This window comes from Crinia signifera, chromosome 4 (genome assembly GCF_055691185.1).
Source record: "Crinia signifera chromosome 4, ASM5569118v1, whole genome shotgun sequence".
In the NCBI taxonomy this organism is placed as follows: Eukaryota; Metazoa; Chordata; class Amphibia; order Anura; family Myobatrachidae; genus Crinia; species Crinia signifera.
In genome coordinates, this window is record NC_139220.1 from 211,921,922 (window position 1) to 211,942,225 (window position 20,304).

Sequence of the window (20,304 nt, forward strand, 5' to 3'; positions counted from 1 at the left end):
GCACTAGTAAGAAGGATGCTAGTGGTGAAGAATACCATAGCCAGATTATTGCTTTTGTGACAGCTCTCTCTCCATCCCTGTCATCTCAGTGGTTATATCAGAATGGTATCCATAGATAATCAGATTGTATCTATTTGCATCCAAAAATCCAGATGTAAAATGTGTACAGTATACAGAGGGGTCTATATATCATTAATCATATCTTCAATGTAATCTGTGCCCAATATTAGCACCCAGGATTGCTTTACAATACGTGATTGTACCAGACCATTGTTTTCTAGAGCCCCCCACAGGAACAGTGACTCTGGAAGGAGACAGTCCTTGCATTGTGCTCAGCATGGAAGCCATACATACACAGTGGCCATTTCTAACTGCTGCCTGGCTTTATTATGTGTAGCCCATAGGCTACAATAGCCTCCTGCCATCATTAAATGGCGGTAGCTACGGGGGCCAATCTCCAGAATACTTTGCATTCTGGAAATTGGTAACATTGCAGCATTACATCTCTCATAGAATACTGTGGGGACATGGCTGCCAATGGAAATTGTGGGATTGCTGGGGTTCTTTCTATGTACAGTCAGGTTATACTAAATATATGCTGTTAGGAACCAAAAACAGGTGTTTTTGATGATCAAGACGCAAATATTTTTTGATGAATGGGGCCCCTAAAAAAAAACAATTGTGAAGCTGTAAAAATGGGAAATATCTGGATGGCTGACAGAAAATGTCTAGGTTGATATTCAACAGGCCATCAACATATGGTCAACATACAGTGAGACTCCTGTGTCCTTCTTTCGTAAAGGACATCTCTTTTCTGAGGTGGTATTTGGAAAACTTTTTTGCAGTGAAACTTCAAAAAATACCTCTGAATAATGCAGCAGATGCAATGGTTGTCACCTCCTGAAAGAAAAGCAGTGAACTTATTATCTATGCCACACTAAATTATGGATTTGATTATCTGATATAAATGAATCAATTCTTTTACAGATGGAAGGGGGAAAATGTGGCAACTACTGAAGTGGCAGACATTGTAGGGTTGACAGATTTCATTGACGAGGCTAATGTTTACGGTGTTCCGGTGCCTTGTAAGTATTAACTGGTACTGTAACACAAATTGGTAATCATATAACAATTAGTTTTTCCAAATCTAAAAATATAGCCCTAGTGGAGTGGATCCCCCTGGGGGGATTCACAGCACCCCCTGGATAAAAGTTGTTTATTGATAATTTGTTGATGCCTCATAAAGCAGAGATCCATAGAAAAGAAAAGCAATTATAGACTTCTCAATTAGTGTGTTGTACCATGTGCTAGATTACAGTTACCATTGCACTACCCATTATATTCAATTTATATATTTTTATGCAACTGCTTTTTTAAATTAGTCAAAACTGCTAGGCATATACACAAAAAACTAACAAACCATGAATTCATGGTCTTATTCTCCAGTGATTCCCATTTAATGGCGCTTTTATATTGATGTTGTTTTCCAGTATGTGTATAACATAGAAAGAAACCCCATTGAAATGAATAGAAGAAAATAATTACATGAATACAAAAAAGCCCAACAATAAAGTGATCTTGTTTTTTTCTATTTTGATCTATATCAAGTAAATGGAAACAAACAAAATGCATACAAAGCACATGATCACTATTGTTATATAATAAAAAGAGAATGTCGCTCTGCCAGTCCATCACAATCAGGGGCGTAGAGAGCCATGCTGGTCCCCAGTAAATAGGGTCCAGGGCCTAAAAAAATGGGTATGACTATGCCTGTTAAAAAAATAAATAAATGAAAAAAAAAATTATAATTGTGGGGCCACGTGTGCCGTTTTAACACAAAAAGGGCAGGGGGCGGGGAACGCGGGGGGAGGGCATCTTATTCCTACCTTACTTGATCAGGAAGTGGGTCCCTCCTCCCCAGCCAGTGCCATCTTCCCACTGATACTTGCATCCCAGGGAGGGATTCAGCATGCTGGACAGCCTTGTCTTGTGCTGGGTAGCCCCAACATATTAGAGAGAGCAGATACAGGGGGTTTCTGCAAAACTGCCACTGATACTGAATCAGGACCATTGTTTGTTACACCAGGTACATATTTGTGAGCTGATGAATTGTATAGGTTTACACATGGATAAATGCCTCAAAATGAGACTGGCTATGCCAGTGTAAAATCTGGCACTTCAAATTGGGAAGCAGGTTGGATTCTGGCAGTATTATTTTTCTGGAAAAATAGGTCCAGGAACTCCGGGTCTGGTGTGGGTCAATTCAATGATTTGTTGTTTTCTTTTTTGTCTTTTGCTTTGATATGTATGTAAAAGAAAACAAAATGTCAATAAAAAGTATTGAATTTAAAAAAAAATAAAGAGAGGGAGAGGGAGAGAGAGAGAGAGATGCATACTGTATATTGTATTTAGAAATGAAGGCAATCACAGGAACTCACAAATAAAACTTTGGTACTTGTTTCCTAGCACGGCCACAACGATCATGATCGTGGGCATCGTGAGGAAAAATCGGGGGCATCGCGGCCATCGCATGCCCGCGATTTTCCCATAGGGAACAATGTTAAATGCATCAATTTACCCGCGATGCCCCCGATTTTCCATTGGAATCAATGTTAAATGGCTCAATTGACCCAATTCATCATAGGGAACACTGGTAAATGGGCCAGAAACCCAAAAAACACAGCTGAACAGTGAAATGTCCCCCCAAAAGTAGTTTACGCCACCCCACAATCAACGCGAACCCGAAGCGTGGCGAGCGGCGGCGGTACGCGTCCTCCGACCTTTTCATACCCCCACTATCCACGTCGGCGTGGAGTTGAGAATAGAATAGTGTGGCGAGCGCAGCGAGCCACTGAGCCCGAAGCGTGGCGAGCGCAGCGAGCCCCGCGAGGGGATGCGGATACCTGTGAAGCCCGCGAAGGGACGCGTTTACCTGTGTCCGCTCACCACGCTTTGGGCTCGCCACACTATTCTATTCTCAACTCCACGCCGACGTGGATAGTGGGGGTATGAAAAGGTCGGAGGACGCGTACCGCCGCCCCTCGCGGGCTCGCTGCGCTCGCCACGCTTCGGGTTCGCGTTGATCGTGGGGTGGCGTCAACTACTTTTGGGGGGACATTTCACTGTTCAGGGGTGTTTTTGGGGTTTTCTGGCCCATTTACCATTGTTCCCTATGATGATTTGGGTCAATTGAGCCATTTAACATTGATTCCTATAGGAAATCGGGGGCATCGCGAGTAAATTGAGGCATTTAACATTGTTCCCTATGGGGAAATTGGGGGCATCGCGTCTGGACCATTTAAGCCTTTTTTAGCCGCATACGACGCGACCGGCGCAATATTGACTTTTTTCAATGCATTTCAATAGCGATTGTGGCCGTGCTAGGAAACAAGTACCAAAACTTTTCTTATGTAAAGCACATTTTGCCCCAGAACAGGTTCAGGAACCCAGTTCCTGCTTATGTCATATTTAAATAGATGAGATATTTAACTAATCTTCACATTGCAGTGGTTGGGAACATTCTTGTGTTAGCTGGTGATGGAAAATTTTTCCTCCTGCAAATTTGTGATATCAGTCTTCTGCATGGAAGCAACATCCAACACAGAAATTTGGTGTGCAGTTATGTTTCCACTCTGATCGCCATAACAAATGTCCTACAGCTACATTGGTTACATAGGTGGTGGTGTATAGGAGGAAATCATAGTCTGTAAGGATTGCCAGGTTGTTAACTGCAGTCAAACAAGTGAAATTTCCATCCCAGGACCCTGGAAATATAGACTATAATCAGGTTAGTTGTCAGATCACATTTGCAAAAGCCAAGAGAAGACATCTAAAAGGATGCTGTCTGTAGACCATATTACTTGGGGCAGATGCCCTTGCTTTATTGACCTCATAATTATTTGTAGAGCTGCCAGCCAAGTAAGTATCTTAACCCTTTGCGTGTCAAGTGAATTTGTTAAAATAGCTTTGAAAATTGGCAAGCAAACATTTTGTATTATTATTCATCATAATGAACTGTAATGTTTATCTTATATAGGAAATATAATATTTTTTTACACATTTTTTTAATTTGAATTTATATAACAAATTTGAGCAACACTGGCATTTTTAGTGGAAATTTTGCACATCTCTCACAGAATCATGTTAATACGTGTAACTATGGAGATTGTATGTAAAATGACAATACAATGGATGAAGAAGATAATATGTAGATGATAATATATTTAATCTAACTAATATACAGTATTGGAGCAAACAAATGTTGGGTCATCTCAGCCTCCCGTCTCTCTGCCCTTTCCATTGCTCCACACTACACTTACCTGTTACAGGTACAATGGTCCTGGAGATCTACCCTGTCACAGCTGTGGGAGCCATTGGTAGGGTCTTGCCGCATGACACAAACATAACAGCCTAGGGAATTATATTATGAATTCTGCTACAATATAATCAAATATATGTACTGCTTTGTCTGCAATGGCTCTTACCAATTCTCTTTTGCAGATCATGAAGGGAGGATTGGAATGGTATCTATCAAACTTAAGGAAGGACAGGTATTTAATGGAGAGAAATTGTACAAACAAGTAGCTGACTATTTGCCTGCCTATGCAAGACCTCGTTTTGCAAGAATTCAAGTGAGTGGATGCTTCTATTTATCTTAAATGTGATCAATTCCAAGGCAGTAATCTATCATCTGATGCTTTAGGATACGCATTACTTACAGGAATAATATGTTTTATTATAATTAACCAGAAATCAAATAATTGTTAATGTATATAAAGTAATAAAATATATAGATGTATTTTAAATGTAAATCCACACACAGATTGCATATCTTGCATTTCTGCACTGTAGTAAGGTTCAGGCTCGGACTGGCCTGGCGGGGAACGGGAGATTCCCCGGTGGGCCCCAGTGATTTATAACTCCGCCCACTTTTAAAGGGGGTGGGGCCTCACACTATATTTGTGTTGCCCCGAAATCCCCAACCAACACTGACGGGTAATGTGGCTAAAATCCTACCGGGCGATACGGGGTTAATGGAAGCCTGGAGCTGCAGCAGCAGGCCTGATTGACAGGCGAAGAGAGGATGGTCCGGATTGGCTAAAAGGGGCAGGAAGAGGCGGGAGCCAGCAGAGGAAGGCAGCAGCACAAGGTGCAGAGAGGAAGGAGAGTCCTGGAGAGAGTAGACGAGCGGCACGTGTAACTGTCAGGTCCCAAGATACTGCTGCACCAGCGAACAAGAGGCAGCAGGAGGAAGCGCTAGCTGCCGGGGACGGAGGCTGTCAGGCACGGGTGACATCATCGGTCACCAAGCGCTGCCTGGAGCCTACAAGCCATCCGCCGACGACCCTGTCAGAGCCAGAGTGACGCACGGTGCCACAGGTGACATAGCCGCCCGGGGAATCCCCACCGCCTGGCACGGAGAGAGAGAGAGGTCAGCAAAGCAGCGAGACCATCTCCCCATCCGCCAACAGACGGACACGTGGACGCCAACACACTACCCAGGGGAAAGTACTACCCACCCCTGGTACCAGTGTCACCTAGGGTTGCCACCTCATCCCTTAAAAACTGGAGACATATTAATTACACAGGTTCTGTGGCTGATTAAAAAAATACAGTTGGAATGAAGTCTGATAGCTGTTTAAAAAAAAACAGTTGAAATTGAGTCTTGAAGTGAGCCAGCCACAGAACCTGTGTAATTAATATGTCTCCAGTTTTAAAGGGATGAGGTGGCAACCCTAGTGTCACCTGCGAATTTCCACGGGAATAGTCAGGTGGCCACACCCCTTCAAAAAAGACCACACCGCTTGTTGGGCCCCTGTGAGTGCATTTCCCTGGTGGGCCCTTCATGCCCCAGTCCGACACTGGTAAGGTTATGTACATCATGAATGTATACTTACTACTTACTGCCAATCTTATAACTCTAACATTGGAGGACACACAGACAGCAGTGTTTAGTAGTCATGTAAATATTCTACTTCAGCAAGTGAACACACCTCCTCCGTCCTGTCTAGCGATCCTCAGCTCATAAATATATCTGCTCTATGAATTTCCTCTGTAAAAACATTTATAGTTTTACTAGTATAATTGAGTGATGTTCCACTTTAAAATGTATGGGGCCCATTTATCAATGAGCTTTAGCTATTTAAAATTCATTGTAATTATAAATGGTGCTCCAGCAAAAAAAATCAATGCTGGATGCTGATTGGCCGGTGCACCATTTATCATACACTTATTTACCTATTTAAAACTCATCGCATTTTACAGACTTTGGGGCAGGTGCCCATTTATCAAACCATATTTGTGGCTAAATCCCCGAAAACACCCATTTTCAGGGGCTAGCCACAAATATTAAATAACCCCCTAATGTATCAAAGGGGGACCACAACAGGAATCCCCCTTGCACCGCGCCGGCCACATCCCCATAGGTTTCTATGGGGATGCGAAGCTGCCTGATGTATCAACATCGGGCAGCCCAGCTTCGCATCCCTGGGCTATTGCCATTCAGAGAAAGAAGGCCAACCTGGGTTGGTTAGGAGCACCTGCCAGGAGTGGTTTAATCAGAACAGCAGCTGCTTGAGGGAGTAGTCAGCTCCCAAATACAAGAAAAAACAATAAATAAAATAAAGCAGCGCTGAATTTACAATGTAAAATATTTATTACATACACTAATAAAACATTAATTAGACATTAAAAAATGAACCAATTGGTGTAAAAGGAATATTGGATGGACCCAATGATTATAGTCACCGATATTGGGGTGGTCACCGATATTGGGGTGGTGTTTCGAGACCTGCTCTGATCCTGGGACAAAATGGGGGAGGGAAAGTCCTTATTTGCCACTTGGTGGTGTCCTGATGTTGTTGTCACGGACTGCAACCGATGGCATAGATGGAATTAGCCGATCGGGAGTCCCACTGCTGCGAGTGGTCAGGTATCCAACGGTGTTTTGTGGCTTGAGACTTCCGAGATGGTGGGTTTCCGATCAGATGATTAGGCAGGTAGGACAGTCCTTTGGTGAAAGGGTTAAAGTCCTTAGGGCAATGTGGGTCCAAACCAATGTATCACCATGATGGATACATTGGTGATACATTGGTTTGGACCCACATTGCCCTAAGGACTTTAACCCTTTCACCAAAGGACTGTCCTACCTGCCTAATCATCTGATCGGAAACCCACCATCTCGGAAGTCTCAAGCCACAAAACACCGTTGGATACCTGACCACTCGCAGCAGTGGGACTCCCGATCGGCTAATTCCATCTATGCCATCGGTTGCAGTCCGTGACAACAACATCAGGACACCACCAAGTGGCAAATAAGGACTTTCCCTCCCCCATTTTGTCCCAGGATCAGAGCAGGTCTCGAAACACCACCCCAATATCGGTGACCACCCCAATATCGGTGACTATAATCATTGGGTCCATCCAATATTCCTTTTACACCAATTGGTTCATTTTTTAATGTCTAATTAATGTTTTATTAGTGTATGTAATAAATATTTTACATTGTAAATTCAGCGCTGCTTTATTTTATTTATTGTTATCGCCATTCAGAGATGGCGATAGCCCATTGTAGCCTATGGGCTACACACCGCACTGCCCGGGCGGCAGTGGGGTCAACGGGGGCAAGCGCATAATTGCGCACGCGCAGAACACCAGGCTTTTGGGTCAGCGCTTCGCAGGGATGGACTCCTTTCGGAGCCCTGTCCCTTTGCCCTCAAATTTGATACATCCCGCTGGTGTGATTGCATTTTACAATGCAATCCTGGGCGCTAATATTCCGCCCAGATCGCTTTGCAAATGCGATCATGGTAAATGGGCCTATAAGCCTGGAGAAGAGATAAACTTGAGATAAAGTGGAGATAAAGTGAAAGGAGATAAAGCACCAGCCAATGAACTGTGTTTGAAATGACAGTTGGCAGTTGATTGGCTGGTGCTTTATCTCCTTTTACTTTATTTCCAGTTTATCTCTTCTCCAGGCTTAATACATCTTCCCCTATATTTTTTATTGTTTCATTTTACTTCTGTACTTTTAAAGCATGCTCTACATTAGAATGTTTCTGTTTGTGACTATGATTATTACTTGTATACACAGGACACCATGGAAGTTACTGGAACATACAAGCAACGTAAAGTGGAACTTGTAAAAGAGGGCTTCAACCCACTCAACATTAAAGACCCCCTGTATTTTTTAGATGATTCTACTAAGCAATATAAGCCGATGGATTCCATGATTTACAATGCCATTTTGGAAAAGAGATTAAAATTGTAGTAGGATACACTAGATAGATTTAAATAATGTCACTATATTATGAATACTCCTCTATTATGGCAAGATAGAATTCAAAAGGTCTGGATCTGTTGGATCTCATTGGTGGGTTACTTCATTCCAGGCATTTCATTCCAGGCATTTCATTCCAGGCATTTTTCCCAAATGGAAAATGAAAAGATTAACTTTGCGTGTCTCTGGTGTTGTATGATCAATGACAAATTAAATATGCTAATCCTATGGGAGTAATTATAAGGCATTGTACAGGTAAATCCTCAATGCTGATATTACATATAAAAAAAAAAACTTCCAATTTATTTTGAAAGTTAAAAAAACAATTGACCTAGTGTGTATCAGCAATGATTATCTCTTAAACAACTGCTCTCACATCTCCGAGAACATAACAAGCATTATTCAGTCAAGATCAATCAAGTTAAAAAGTAGAACTTGAAATCTTGGAGTCGTGAGAAATGCTGTACCAGGCAAACCAGATGCCGAGGCTTCAGCTTCATGAAAAATGTTTGCGAAGTAAATAAGAAGTTGCGGACAAAAATAATTTTTCTAAGGGAAAAAAAAAAGATTGGAAAATTAACTGTGAATTAAGTAATCATCTGGTAAAACCACACAGATCCAATACTATTGTGTATTATCTCACCATAATAGGTGAATATTCCAACATTGACTAAAATCTTTGGTACTTGTGTAGTTTCACGGCGCCGCCGCGCACACAGTCTGTCTCAGAAACTTGGCAACTTGCCAGACGCTCTGTTTAACTGTGCGCGTGCCGCTCTAGCTGTTCTCAGCGTAGCGCGTGGCTGCTTCCCATATGTAAAGCTACATTATCAGCGTAGCGCCGGGCAGCAGCTGCCCAGTGCTGACAGGTCACTGTGGTACGTGTAGTTCCACAGTAAAATAGGCAGTCCTGCGCACCGCTGACAAAGGGGGTGTCCGAAATGTACAGGCTACAATTTAGACGCTTTAGCGTCTGAAACCCGAGTCCTTGCAAGCCGCTAAGAAGGGGGGTATCTGGATTCAGACGCTAATGCGTCTGAATTTGGTAGGGTGTAGGGGTACATAGGGGTGCACTGTGCAAAACACTCCTAAACCTGTTCATAATGACACTAGTCGACGTAACAGCTGTCGACCTTGTTAATTCCACTATCCACGCCAACCCGAAGCGTGGCGAGCGGCGGCGGTACGCGTTCCTACGACCTTTTCATATCCCCACTATCCACGTCGGCGTGGAGTTGAGAATAGAAAGTGTGGCGAGCGCAGCGAGCCACTGAGCCCCAAGCATGGCGAGCACCACGATTCCAGCAAGGGACGTGGATACCTGTGAAGCCCGCGAGAGGACGCGGATACCTGTGAAGGTATCCGCGTTCCCTTGCGGGGCTCGATGTGCTCGCCACGCTTCGGGATCCGTGGCTCACTGCGCTCGCCACACTTTCTATTCTCAACTCCACGCCGACATGGATAGTGGGGGTATGAAAAGGTCGTAGGATGCGTACCGTCTGTGTCTTTCATCCTCCCTGTGACTTCCAGCCTCCTTTATGTCTCTCAGCCTCCTTTCCCTGTGTTGTGTCAGCCGCCCATCTCTGTGTCTTTCAACCTTCCTCCCTGTCAGCCTCTCTCTGTCTTTTAGGCTCCTCTATAATGTCTCTCAGCCTCCCTCCCCATGTCTTCCAAGCAGCCAAGCCTCAATGCCTGTGTCCGCAAGCTGCAGCATTACCTTATATTTCTTAGCATCCCCCTTATCTTCTCCCCCCTTTCCAAGCCCCCTCGTGAGCAGTGAGCACACACTCACCTGCAGCATTTGTCCACAGAGATCCGGCCCCTTCTGCCTGAATGGCGCGGCTGAGTATCCCCCTTGTCTTCTCCCCTCTGTCCAAGCCCCCGGGACCCGAGTCACAGTAAGTGTGCAGCGTGGCAGGCGGGTGCGGGGTGTGAGTGTGGCTGATTTTGGTGTCACCTCACTGAGCAGTGAGACCCGATGCGGGCTGCAGCCCGTGCACCCACCTAGTGACGCCACTGGTGCTAGCTATTTACATGGGAAAAAAAATTAAAAATATAGGCCTACATAATGACTAAGGCCATCAAGGGCAGACGTGTGCCTGAGTATTGAAGGGGATGTGGTGAAGTCCAGGAGGATTGGCGATCCCCTCTCCAAAAAAAAGGGAAAATAATACTTTGTGTCCTCTCTTCACCTGACATCTGCTACTGTGCATAGCATGCTATTGTATAGGGTGTGCAGGTAATCATCCAACAACTACAAGTTCCTGCATGGCCAGCAGCAGCAGGTGATGTTTCCTGGGGAAAACCCTGGAGAGGGAAGACACAGGTGCGGGATGGATCTTTGGTTGGGGCCACAAACAGGTGATACCACCACTGCACTGAGATGTGCATGCTGCCATCCAGGTTGTGTGTGTGTGTGTGTGTGTGTGTACGCATCTCTGGGATGAAGCTGTGATGATGGAGATGCGTGGGATGCTTTACATATGGAGGTAACCAAGCATCCAGTGCAGCCAATCAGGCTGGGGGTTGGGATCACATCGGAGTTATGTGACAGGGACATAGTGAACATCAGTAGCTGTGCAAGGATGGCCATTGGTGGGTTAAGCGAGTAGATGGGTGTATTGATGTTGTTAGCCTTTTTACTAGGTGTAACTGCATCTGTCTAATTCTGCTGCACTTAATAATGTTTGCAACAGTGTCAGTATGGATTCAGTGCTTGCGTAATGTTGCAATTAAAGGATACAAGTATGGAGTTGTTTCTAAAATATGTGTATCAAGGCACTCTGGACAATGTCTAATTGAAGTCAGAAAATATAAAATATTGTGAAAACTGATTGCATAAAAAATAGAGTCAGAATAATACAATCAAAATCTAAAATATATAAAATAAAATAACACTTAAGTATGTTCACAGTTATTTTACAATGTCATACAGTATACAGTATGCCCAAATTGTTCTAAGAATAAATACATCTATTTTCATGGTATAGCTGTCATCTAGCCATCATTTATATATTGTATACTCTCTGACTTCAAATTCATATTTTCATATTTTAGAAACAATTCCCTACTTGTATCCATTAATTGCAACATAATGCAAGCACTTTACCCATACTGACACCGTTGCAAACATTAATAAGGCCCTTACATACCCTCCAACACAACCCATTCCATTAGGTACAAAATGCTATGTTCCTGGACTTCCCTTTTACTGTAGGAGTGCCGTCACTTGTGTTGAACTAGTTAATTAATGAGAAGGGTGTTTTACCACAGGTGATGGCAATCATACAGTAAGAGGGAAGTCCAGGAACAGAGCATTTTGTACCTAATGGAGAGGGTCATGATGGAGGGTGTGCCCTTATTCAGATCTGATCGCAGTATAAATTTGTTCTCAAAATGGGCAAAACCATGTGCACTGCAGGTGAGGCATATGTAACATGTAGAGAGAGAGTTAAGCTGGCTTGCTACAGATCAATTGTCAGATCTGGCTGGTTGGAACAAAATCCTGGTAATGGATGAGAGCAAATGACAGTTGACCATTTGCTTTGAAATGCTGGAAACTGCCAAAAACTGTCATTCAGATATTACCAGGTTTTTGTTCCAACCAGCCCAATCTGACAACGATCTGTAGATATATGGCCAGCTTTAGATTTTTGTGAGTTATTTTGTTTCTGTGCAGGGTAAATACTGGCTGCATTATTTTTACACCGCAATTTAGATTTCAGTTTCAACACACCCCACCCAATTTTAACTCTCTCTCTCATACCTCCCAACTCCAGGAGGAACACAATGCTCTGTTTCTGGACTTCTCGCTTAATTTATGATTTGCCATCACCTGTTTAAAACAGGTTCATTGATTAGAAAGGTGTTTCACCACAGGTGATGGTAATTATAAATTATAAGAGAAGTCCAGAAACAGAGCATTGTGTCCCTCCTGGAGAGGGTCATGTTAAGAGGTATGCTCTCTGCACATGTTACATCTGCCCCACTTGCAGTGCACATGGTTTTGCTCATTCTGAGAACTAATTTGTACTGCGATCAGATCTGAATAAGGGCCTAAGTGCAACAAAATTAGCCAGATTCAGTTACACCTAGTAAAAAGACTAACAACATCAATACACCCATCTACTCACTCACAAGACCTTGAGCGCTGAATCCCAACCCAAAAAACAATCTAACTTGCACAAGGTGAACAGCCCTATAATTTAGCAATGTAGGTATATACCATACTTGTCTACCTGACCATCTCATTCAGGGAGTAAATGCTCTGTTCCTGGATCTCCAGGGTAATGTATCATTACCATCACCTGTGGTGAGCTAGTTAATTGATAGGAAAGGAGGGCAATCACACATTACCAGGGAAGTCCAGGAACAGAGCATTTTCTCCCTCATGGAGGGTCAGGTAGGCAAGTACGGTATATACTTGGTACGCAGGTAACAAACAAATTTTCTCCATCAGTGGGTTAACCATCTATGGTTCCTTTGGTTGCTAACCTTGATGGTAAATCCTATTCACAGAGGCACCTTTGATGGTTTCACCCACCAATGGTTATGCAGTACCCACTCTATGACTGACTGGGCTGTGGGCCAATGAGAGCCTTGATGGCAGGACTGTCTGGAATCTTCATGGGGCAGAGATTGGCTCCTAGATTCAGCCAATCAGCGTGCGGCGAGTTTTCAAACCCATCAGCGCTTCCCGCGCCGCCGCCTGGCTGCCGGATAGCGCGCATCACTGCAGGGACCCCGCCGCCAGATCACACAGCGCCGCAGGTACCCCCCCCCCCATAGGCACCGGGGCGCCCCACCCCCCCTCGCCTGGGGCGCTCCGGTGCCTTGCACCGGCCCTGGTAAAACGGTCTTACTTCAGTAAGCCGTTACATTGATCCTGGTCCACGAACCCAAGGCACCCCTGCAAGTGTCCTGAGGCACCCCAGGGAGCCTAGGCACACAGTTTGGGAACCACTGCGTTACACTATCTTCCCAGTTATCTTCAGGTTACAGAATTCCCTGCCAAACCAGAGTGGTTGCAACAATTGTTACAGTTTTACACACACACACACACGCAGATTGCAACATATAAACTGTTGCAATATTAAGGGATATTATTTGAACCTTTCTCTGATGACTCATTTCTTGATCTCTCTATTAGACCACGATAGGAATTTTGGCATCATATAACACTGATTCTGCACAAGTGGAGATATGAACAGTAGTGAATAGGCAGTAATAAGAGACACAAATATTATTATATATTCATTAATTAAGTGTCAATCATAAGAACCTGAGAAATAAACACAAATATACCACTATCAATTGAAAGTGCGTTGCCAGGAAGCCACCGTATTTTAACACACCTATTCATTCTTTGTCAGTCACTTCTATTATGTTTTGTGTGTGTTTTATATTTCGCTAGTTTTAAATTAACTAATAAAGGCTAATAACTTCTTTAAGGTGCACCACACCAGTGACAACTCTTTTCTCATTTTCCTCTTGAAATATCAGTCATGTCCTATGTAGTAGAAGGAGCGTCACGGCCAGTGATCTCACGCCGCAAGAAAGTGACATCCAGCTGCAAAGTGAGTCACTCTACAGCCGGAGGTCACTTTCTTGCTGTGGTGACCTCCTGCTGCCAAGCGAGAACCGCTACATGTCGGCAGAGCAGCAGGAGGTCACTTTCTTGCGCCGTTGACCTCCTGCAGCCAAACGAGATCTGGAATCAAGTCCGAGGACAGGCGAGCTACCACTTATCACCCGACGAGCTTCCAGTCGCTGGCGAGTGAGGGGTTGGCGATCCTGGCCATACTATAGTAAACACATCACATGATTATACCTGGGTATAGCTTCAACATATTACTGTAGTATGATGGTGCATTTACAGATGCAAGGTATTTCTGATGTAAATACAGTAACAAGTCTTTGAGAGCCATATAACAGAAGTTACACTTGTCGAATTATACACCCATCATCTGTTCTGGTCATCCAGTACATGGCAAGGTCACCCCGCTAGTTGGGTCCCTCCCGTTATGTGCCTGCAAAAAAATAAGGGGGAAAAATGAATTTAAAGTACCAGCACTGTGCTCTTGGACATGTTCTGGTAACAAGAATATGAGGGGTCGGGTGTGGGAGTCCCTGGCATTTTTTAAACCAGCACCAGGCTCCACTAGTTAGTAAGGTAATGCCACTGCCGGAGACACATTTATATTGGTACTGTACCTGTGGCTGTAGCATTATCTCCTACCAAGTCAGTCCTGGCTGGGGCCCCTGGGAAGGTGGGTACGGATCAACAGTCACCTCAGAACCCCACCTTATCTTCCTTTTTTACATTGATGAAATTTTTAAAACCACTTGTAATAGTCATTAAACAGGATTTTTTTACAAAGAGAAGTTGTGAAGATACCTTGATGAGAGCAGAAAACTACAGCACATCGTGAGTACGGGTATGCCACCCATGTTTAAATAAAGAAACCATTATATGCATGAATGCATCTCATATGTGTAAGTGAGGTGCGCAACTATTGTCCACACACCACTATTTAGAAAAGAAGGGGTACACCCACAGATCTACACATTGCTGTTTTTTGCTTATCTTTCATATTCGTATATTGGAACATCGATTACATGAAAATTATCTATTTGATATTGGAGGGATCCTAATGTCGCAGACTATAAAAAGGAAGTATAACACTGCACCTTTCATTTATATTCTCCTGGTGTCGGCACAAGGGAAGCAGTAAGTTTGGTTTACCACCCATTTTTTAAAACATAAACAGAGGAGAATAAAGATTAATAAAGAGAGATGTTGCGATTAACAACCAATCAGATTCTGTCTATCATTTTCTAGGATGCAATAGTGAAATGATAGAATGTGATTAGTTTCTATGGGCAACATCACCTCTTTTCAGACCCCAGTATGCAAACACATACTGTATAGATTGGCAAAGGATGTTTGTTCAACAGGCCCTTATTCATACATTGGTCCCTAGCCATTAGCAGTGTGATGCAAACAGGAGTGTACATACTGTATGGCCATATCAGCCTTCAACATGATGGAGGGAGCAGATACCCAAGCACAATTCTGCATGAGTTTGTGGAAATGCTTGGGACTGGGAGCCATGATCTGGAGGATCTTGCTGAGGCTGCTGTAGCTGTTTTCATGTTGATGCAATTCCGGCATTAGATCCAAATGCAGCTGGGATGGCATTTATATATGACAAACCAATAGCTGCTGAAGATACAATGGCCCAGATGCACTAAGCTTCAAAAAGTGATAAAATAAAGAGTGATAAACAACCAGCCAATAAGCTCCTAGCTGCCATGTCACAGGCTGCGTTTGATAAATAACAGGATCTGATTGATTTGTTGATTGTTTAAGACTTTTGAAGCTTAGTGGATAGGCCTGAAGCTCCTACTATGGTTGAAAAAACAGTAATAAAGCAACTGTAATGATGCCTCAGATGATTAAATTTCTGTCTGGCTTGTGCCACGCATCACAAAGGCATACCTTCCAACTTTCAGGAGGGACACCCACATTTTCGAGGGCAGGACCCAGCATCTATTCAGGGTGACTCCCAACTGCCCCACCCCTGCGGGACACTGCTGGCCACAGGAGGTACGCAGGAACATCCCAAAAAACCTGGATGTTCCCATGATAAATGGGACAGTTGGGCAGTATGCAAAGGAGGAGAGTGTAATCCTTGTTTGAGAGGCAAAAGAAAGGATGTTGGAGGCATGTTCACGAAGAATAGAGAGAAGGACAACATCTCATAAGAGATAGCATGTGATGTAAACAAGGTGGCATCTGTGCAAAGAAAAATAATATATCTATGGAAACAGTAAGATACTGTAGGTTACATTAATTCACATAAATTACATGGGCTATACTTTTGATGTGTTTTTATTTATTTTTATTTACAAAAACTACATACTTGTGAATTGTAAAGTGTCTGTTGACATATGTCATTTCAAATAAATTGACTTACGCAGTAGGCTGTGGGCAAAGTTTAGGAGATGGCCAGTACTGCCAATAAGGATTGGAGGGATTGACCCATCAGGAACATTCTCTGTTGGGTTTAATAGCAGAGTGGTCCTTTGTAGACGTGCCACCAGAAGTACAGATAGCACCTACTTTATAAACACTGTACATTGGGCCTTATAATTATCATTTATAAACAGAAGGAAAAAATGTACATTTCTGTAAAAAAATATTAAAATAATTTTCAGGTGTCATTCAAGACACTCCTGGAGTGCCTCGGGGGAATGTGGGTGGCTGAGTCAACATCTGTGCCACCTCCCTTCTGCAGTGCCATCCTGGTTGAAGACATTAGGGGTTCTAGGGTGATACTGGAAATAGGCGTGTGCACCGGGACCTTTTTGTGTTTTGGGTCTGTATCTCCGTCCATTTGTTGGATCAGTCTGGATCTGTTCCAAAACACCACCCTTTTTGTGTTTCGTGTTTTGGATCTGGATAAAAAAAAAAAAAAACACTAAAATCGCTCCTATGCTATTATTAACCTCAATAACATTATTTTCACTCATTTCAATGCTATTCTGAACACCTAACACCTCACACCTCATAATGTTGTTTTTTTTAGGCTAAAAGGTTGCACTGAGGTAGATGACTATGCACAGCAACAAAAATGGGCGGCACAAACACTGGGCTGATACAGCACACTTGCACCCCTGGACTGATATGGAACAGTTGGCAGCTGTTATAATAGCATAATTGATTCATATTCCTCGACTACAGCCCTGCAAAATGGATATTTTGCACATCTCTCAAAGCAGCACTGGCACCCAAAGGGTTTAACGGGAATGTTTTTTTCACTCCTAAATTTAAGTTGGCAATTAGCTAAAAAAGAAAACTACTTCGATAGCTACTGTAATTACCTTTTTAAATTTCATGATGATTTTTATAATAAGACAAAACCCGGCGAATCTGACAGTGTTGATTGAAGAAAATATTTTTTTTAATTTTTAATGCGCGCCTTTGGCGCGCAATGTCCCTGTTTATTAGGCATATTGTGAATTTTTATTTAATCTCTGTGGCATTATGTGAATTTTGGCTCTATTTGTGTGGCATTATGTGAATTTTGGCAAAATCCATGTAACATTATATGAATTTTGGTTCAATCCGTGTGGCATTATGTGAATTTTGGCTCAATCCTTGTGGCATTATGTTAATTTTGGCTCAATCCATGTGGCATTATGTAAATTGTGGCTCAATGCGTGACGCATTATGTAAATTTTGGCACAATCCATGTGGCATTATGTGAATTTTGGCTCATTCCATTTGGCATCATGTGTAAGGGGCAAGTACTGTATAATGGGGTCTAGTATTTTGTTGCATAATGTGTAGTTGTATATGGTGTGGTACACTACACTCAGGGACAAGCCCCCCTTTAAGTGGCCACACACCCTTTTCCGGAGCGCGCCTTTGGCGCACGCACAACTACATCCTTCATTTTTGTCGCCAAGGTGGGCCTGTGTACTTTAAACGCCAGGGCCTATTTTTAATCCCATTCCCGCCCTCTCTCTGCTCTCCTCTCTCTCGCCGCTCCCTTAGCATGTACACTGGCACCACTAACCCTCTCCCCCTCCCAAACCCTCTCCTGTCACGGTGACCCCCTGTCATTTTCTCCTGGATCCGCCCCTGGCTGTGAATGCTATACTCCTGCCAATGATGTTCCCTGAAAGCCATATTTTTGTTCCTTTTTTTGCTGATAATCCTGTGTAAGAAGCCATTCCTGCTACAGGAGGCTATTCATTTAAAATTGAGGTTGCCTAGGGGGATAAGAGGCAATGGTTGCTCACTCATTAATACTGTAGAATTCCAATATTTACAGAACCTATCCATTTTTACAAACAGGACTCAACATTTCAGGCAGAGCCGGCCCTAGCCTAAATGACACCCTAGGCAAGATTTTGGTTGGTGCCCCCTACCACCGCCACTAGTTCCGCCTCTGACCCTGCTCCCCTTTCCCAGTACCATCAACAGTCATCATAGCAGTCATCATTTTGGTGCTCCTACCCGCAATATTTTAAATAGAAACAGTGCACACATTTGGTGTGCAGCCCAAACAGGGGTGTGTTTTGCTGGGAAGGGGCATGGCCACACAATAGTACCCCCAATTCACATTATGTCACACAGTAGTGCAACTTTATTCACATTATATCATGCGATGGTGTCCCTTATTCACGTTACATCACACAGTAGTACCACTTTACCTTATATACATTTTTCCTCACATTATTCACATTATACCCTTAGAAAAAAATCCTGAGAAAATATTGTATTTTAAGCACCTCCATGGCCACACTGCAACCCAGCACAAAGCAGTGTGTGCTGGGCAGAGGAGAAGAGCTTTAGCTGCTGCTGACTTAAGGGAGGGGGCCCGGGGCCCCCACTGGGCCCTTCCATCAGACTTTGTCCTGGGTAATTTGTACCCCCTACCCATTTCTCTCAGCATCCCTGATAATACCACACAGTAATGCCGCTAACACATGACACACATTATTAATGTCCTTATAACCATAATGCCCCTTACACATTATGCCAACCTTTATTAATGCCCTTCATACACATAATGACACACATAATGCCCCTTACACATATGTTGCACATTATTAATGCCCTTATACACATGACACACATAATGCCTGTTACACATATGTCGCACATTAATAATGCGTTTATACTTGACACAAATAATGCCCCTTACACATATGCCGAACACTATTGCACAGCCAACCCACCCACAGACAGCACTCGCACAGCCGCTAACACTGTGACCTCTGCCTCTGCTTGGATACAGATGTTTCCTCATACATCTTGACTCAATAGGCCATGCAGCTCCTGGCCAGTTCTGCTAACGTTGGGTGCCTTTTTTGCTGAAAATTTGTCTTATTTGCATTGTTATGACCAGCACACACAAGGAGTTTCCAATGATTAAAATAATATGCGGCATGCCTATATTCTGTATGTGACTGTGGCTGTACCTGCATACAGAATGCTATGTTACAGTGATTTCCATGAATACACTATTTCATATGCAGATACAGCCTCACTCACACACAGAATATAGGCATGCTGCATATCATTTTAATCAGCAGAAGCTGCTGATGCCCCTAGGCATTCCAAATGCCCTAGGCAATTGCCTAGTTGGCCTATGCCTAAGGCCGGCTCTGATTTCAGGATCCAAACATAAAAGCAAATAAGCTAAAGATTCCTGCAGCAGCAATATGTAGACACGATGTTTACAGTACTCCTGTAGCTGTCCTGATTTTGATGGACCATTTCCAAGTTAGGTTAAGTCAGGACTGTGTCCTGATTGCACTAACAGGTGGCAGGATGCTTCACACTGCTCTGGCTGCTCATGTATTTAAGTGAACGGGTTGGAGAGCAGCCTCGCACTAGCTGATATATGATACCCATGCCCCTTTCACTGTGCCAGAAAGAAAGGAATTACAATTGCACAGGTAGGTGAATGGGACTGTTATTTCTCTGGGAGCTGGGTCAACCCGATCATGTGCTTGGCCACCAGGAGAATATTATGGCTGGGATTCACTAAAGAGTGGATACCAGCCATAGTTCTCTTGTGGGGCTCTTCATGCCCTAGGCTAATCTGATACTGGATGATTATGTGGGAGATAAAGCATAGCTGATTTAAAGAGCAGCCAACTGTAACAGCAATCCACATGTATACCTCCCAACATGTTCTGTTTCTGGACTTCTCTCTTAATGTGTGATTGCCATCGCCTGTTTTAAACAGTTTAATTAAAAAAGAAAAGGCATTTCAACACAGGTGAGGGCAGTAGCGCACGCAGGGGGGGTTTCTGAGTACCCAGAAACCCCCCCCAGGAATCTAAGTGCCCTATTCTGAAAGCTAAGGGTCCCCTCTTTCCATGGGTACAAGAATTTTAAAAATCGGCCTTGGGGAACCGGAGATATATGACTTCAAAGCAGTGGTCCCCATCCAAGCCTGTTAATTGCTATCCCCAGTCAGATATTTCAGTTTCTGTCCGACTTA

The 20,304-nt window shown here is 43.5% G+C and overlaps 1 protein-coding gene across 1 annotated transcript in view; it reads left to right on the forward strand.

The window, feature by feature from the left end:
- The window catches only part of LOC146074964 (long-chain fatty acid transport protein 2-like), a 125,179-nt gene extending 116,226 nt beyond the window's left edge, over positions 1-8,953 (forward strand). Inside the window, exons 8-10 of the mRNA XM_083183723.1 lie at positions 988-1,085; positions 4,501-4,631; positions 8,093-8,953. Of these exons, the coding sequence (XP_083039849.1) occupies positions 988-1,085; positions 4,501-4,631; positions 8,093-8,269 (406 nt within the window). The 3' untranslated portion in view covers positions 8,270-8,953. The remainder of the gene's footprint in view (positions 1-987; positions 1,086-4,500; positions 4,632-8,092) is intronic.
- The last annotated feature ends 11,351 nt before the right edge of the window (positions 8,954-20,304 follow it).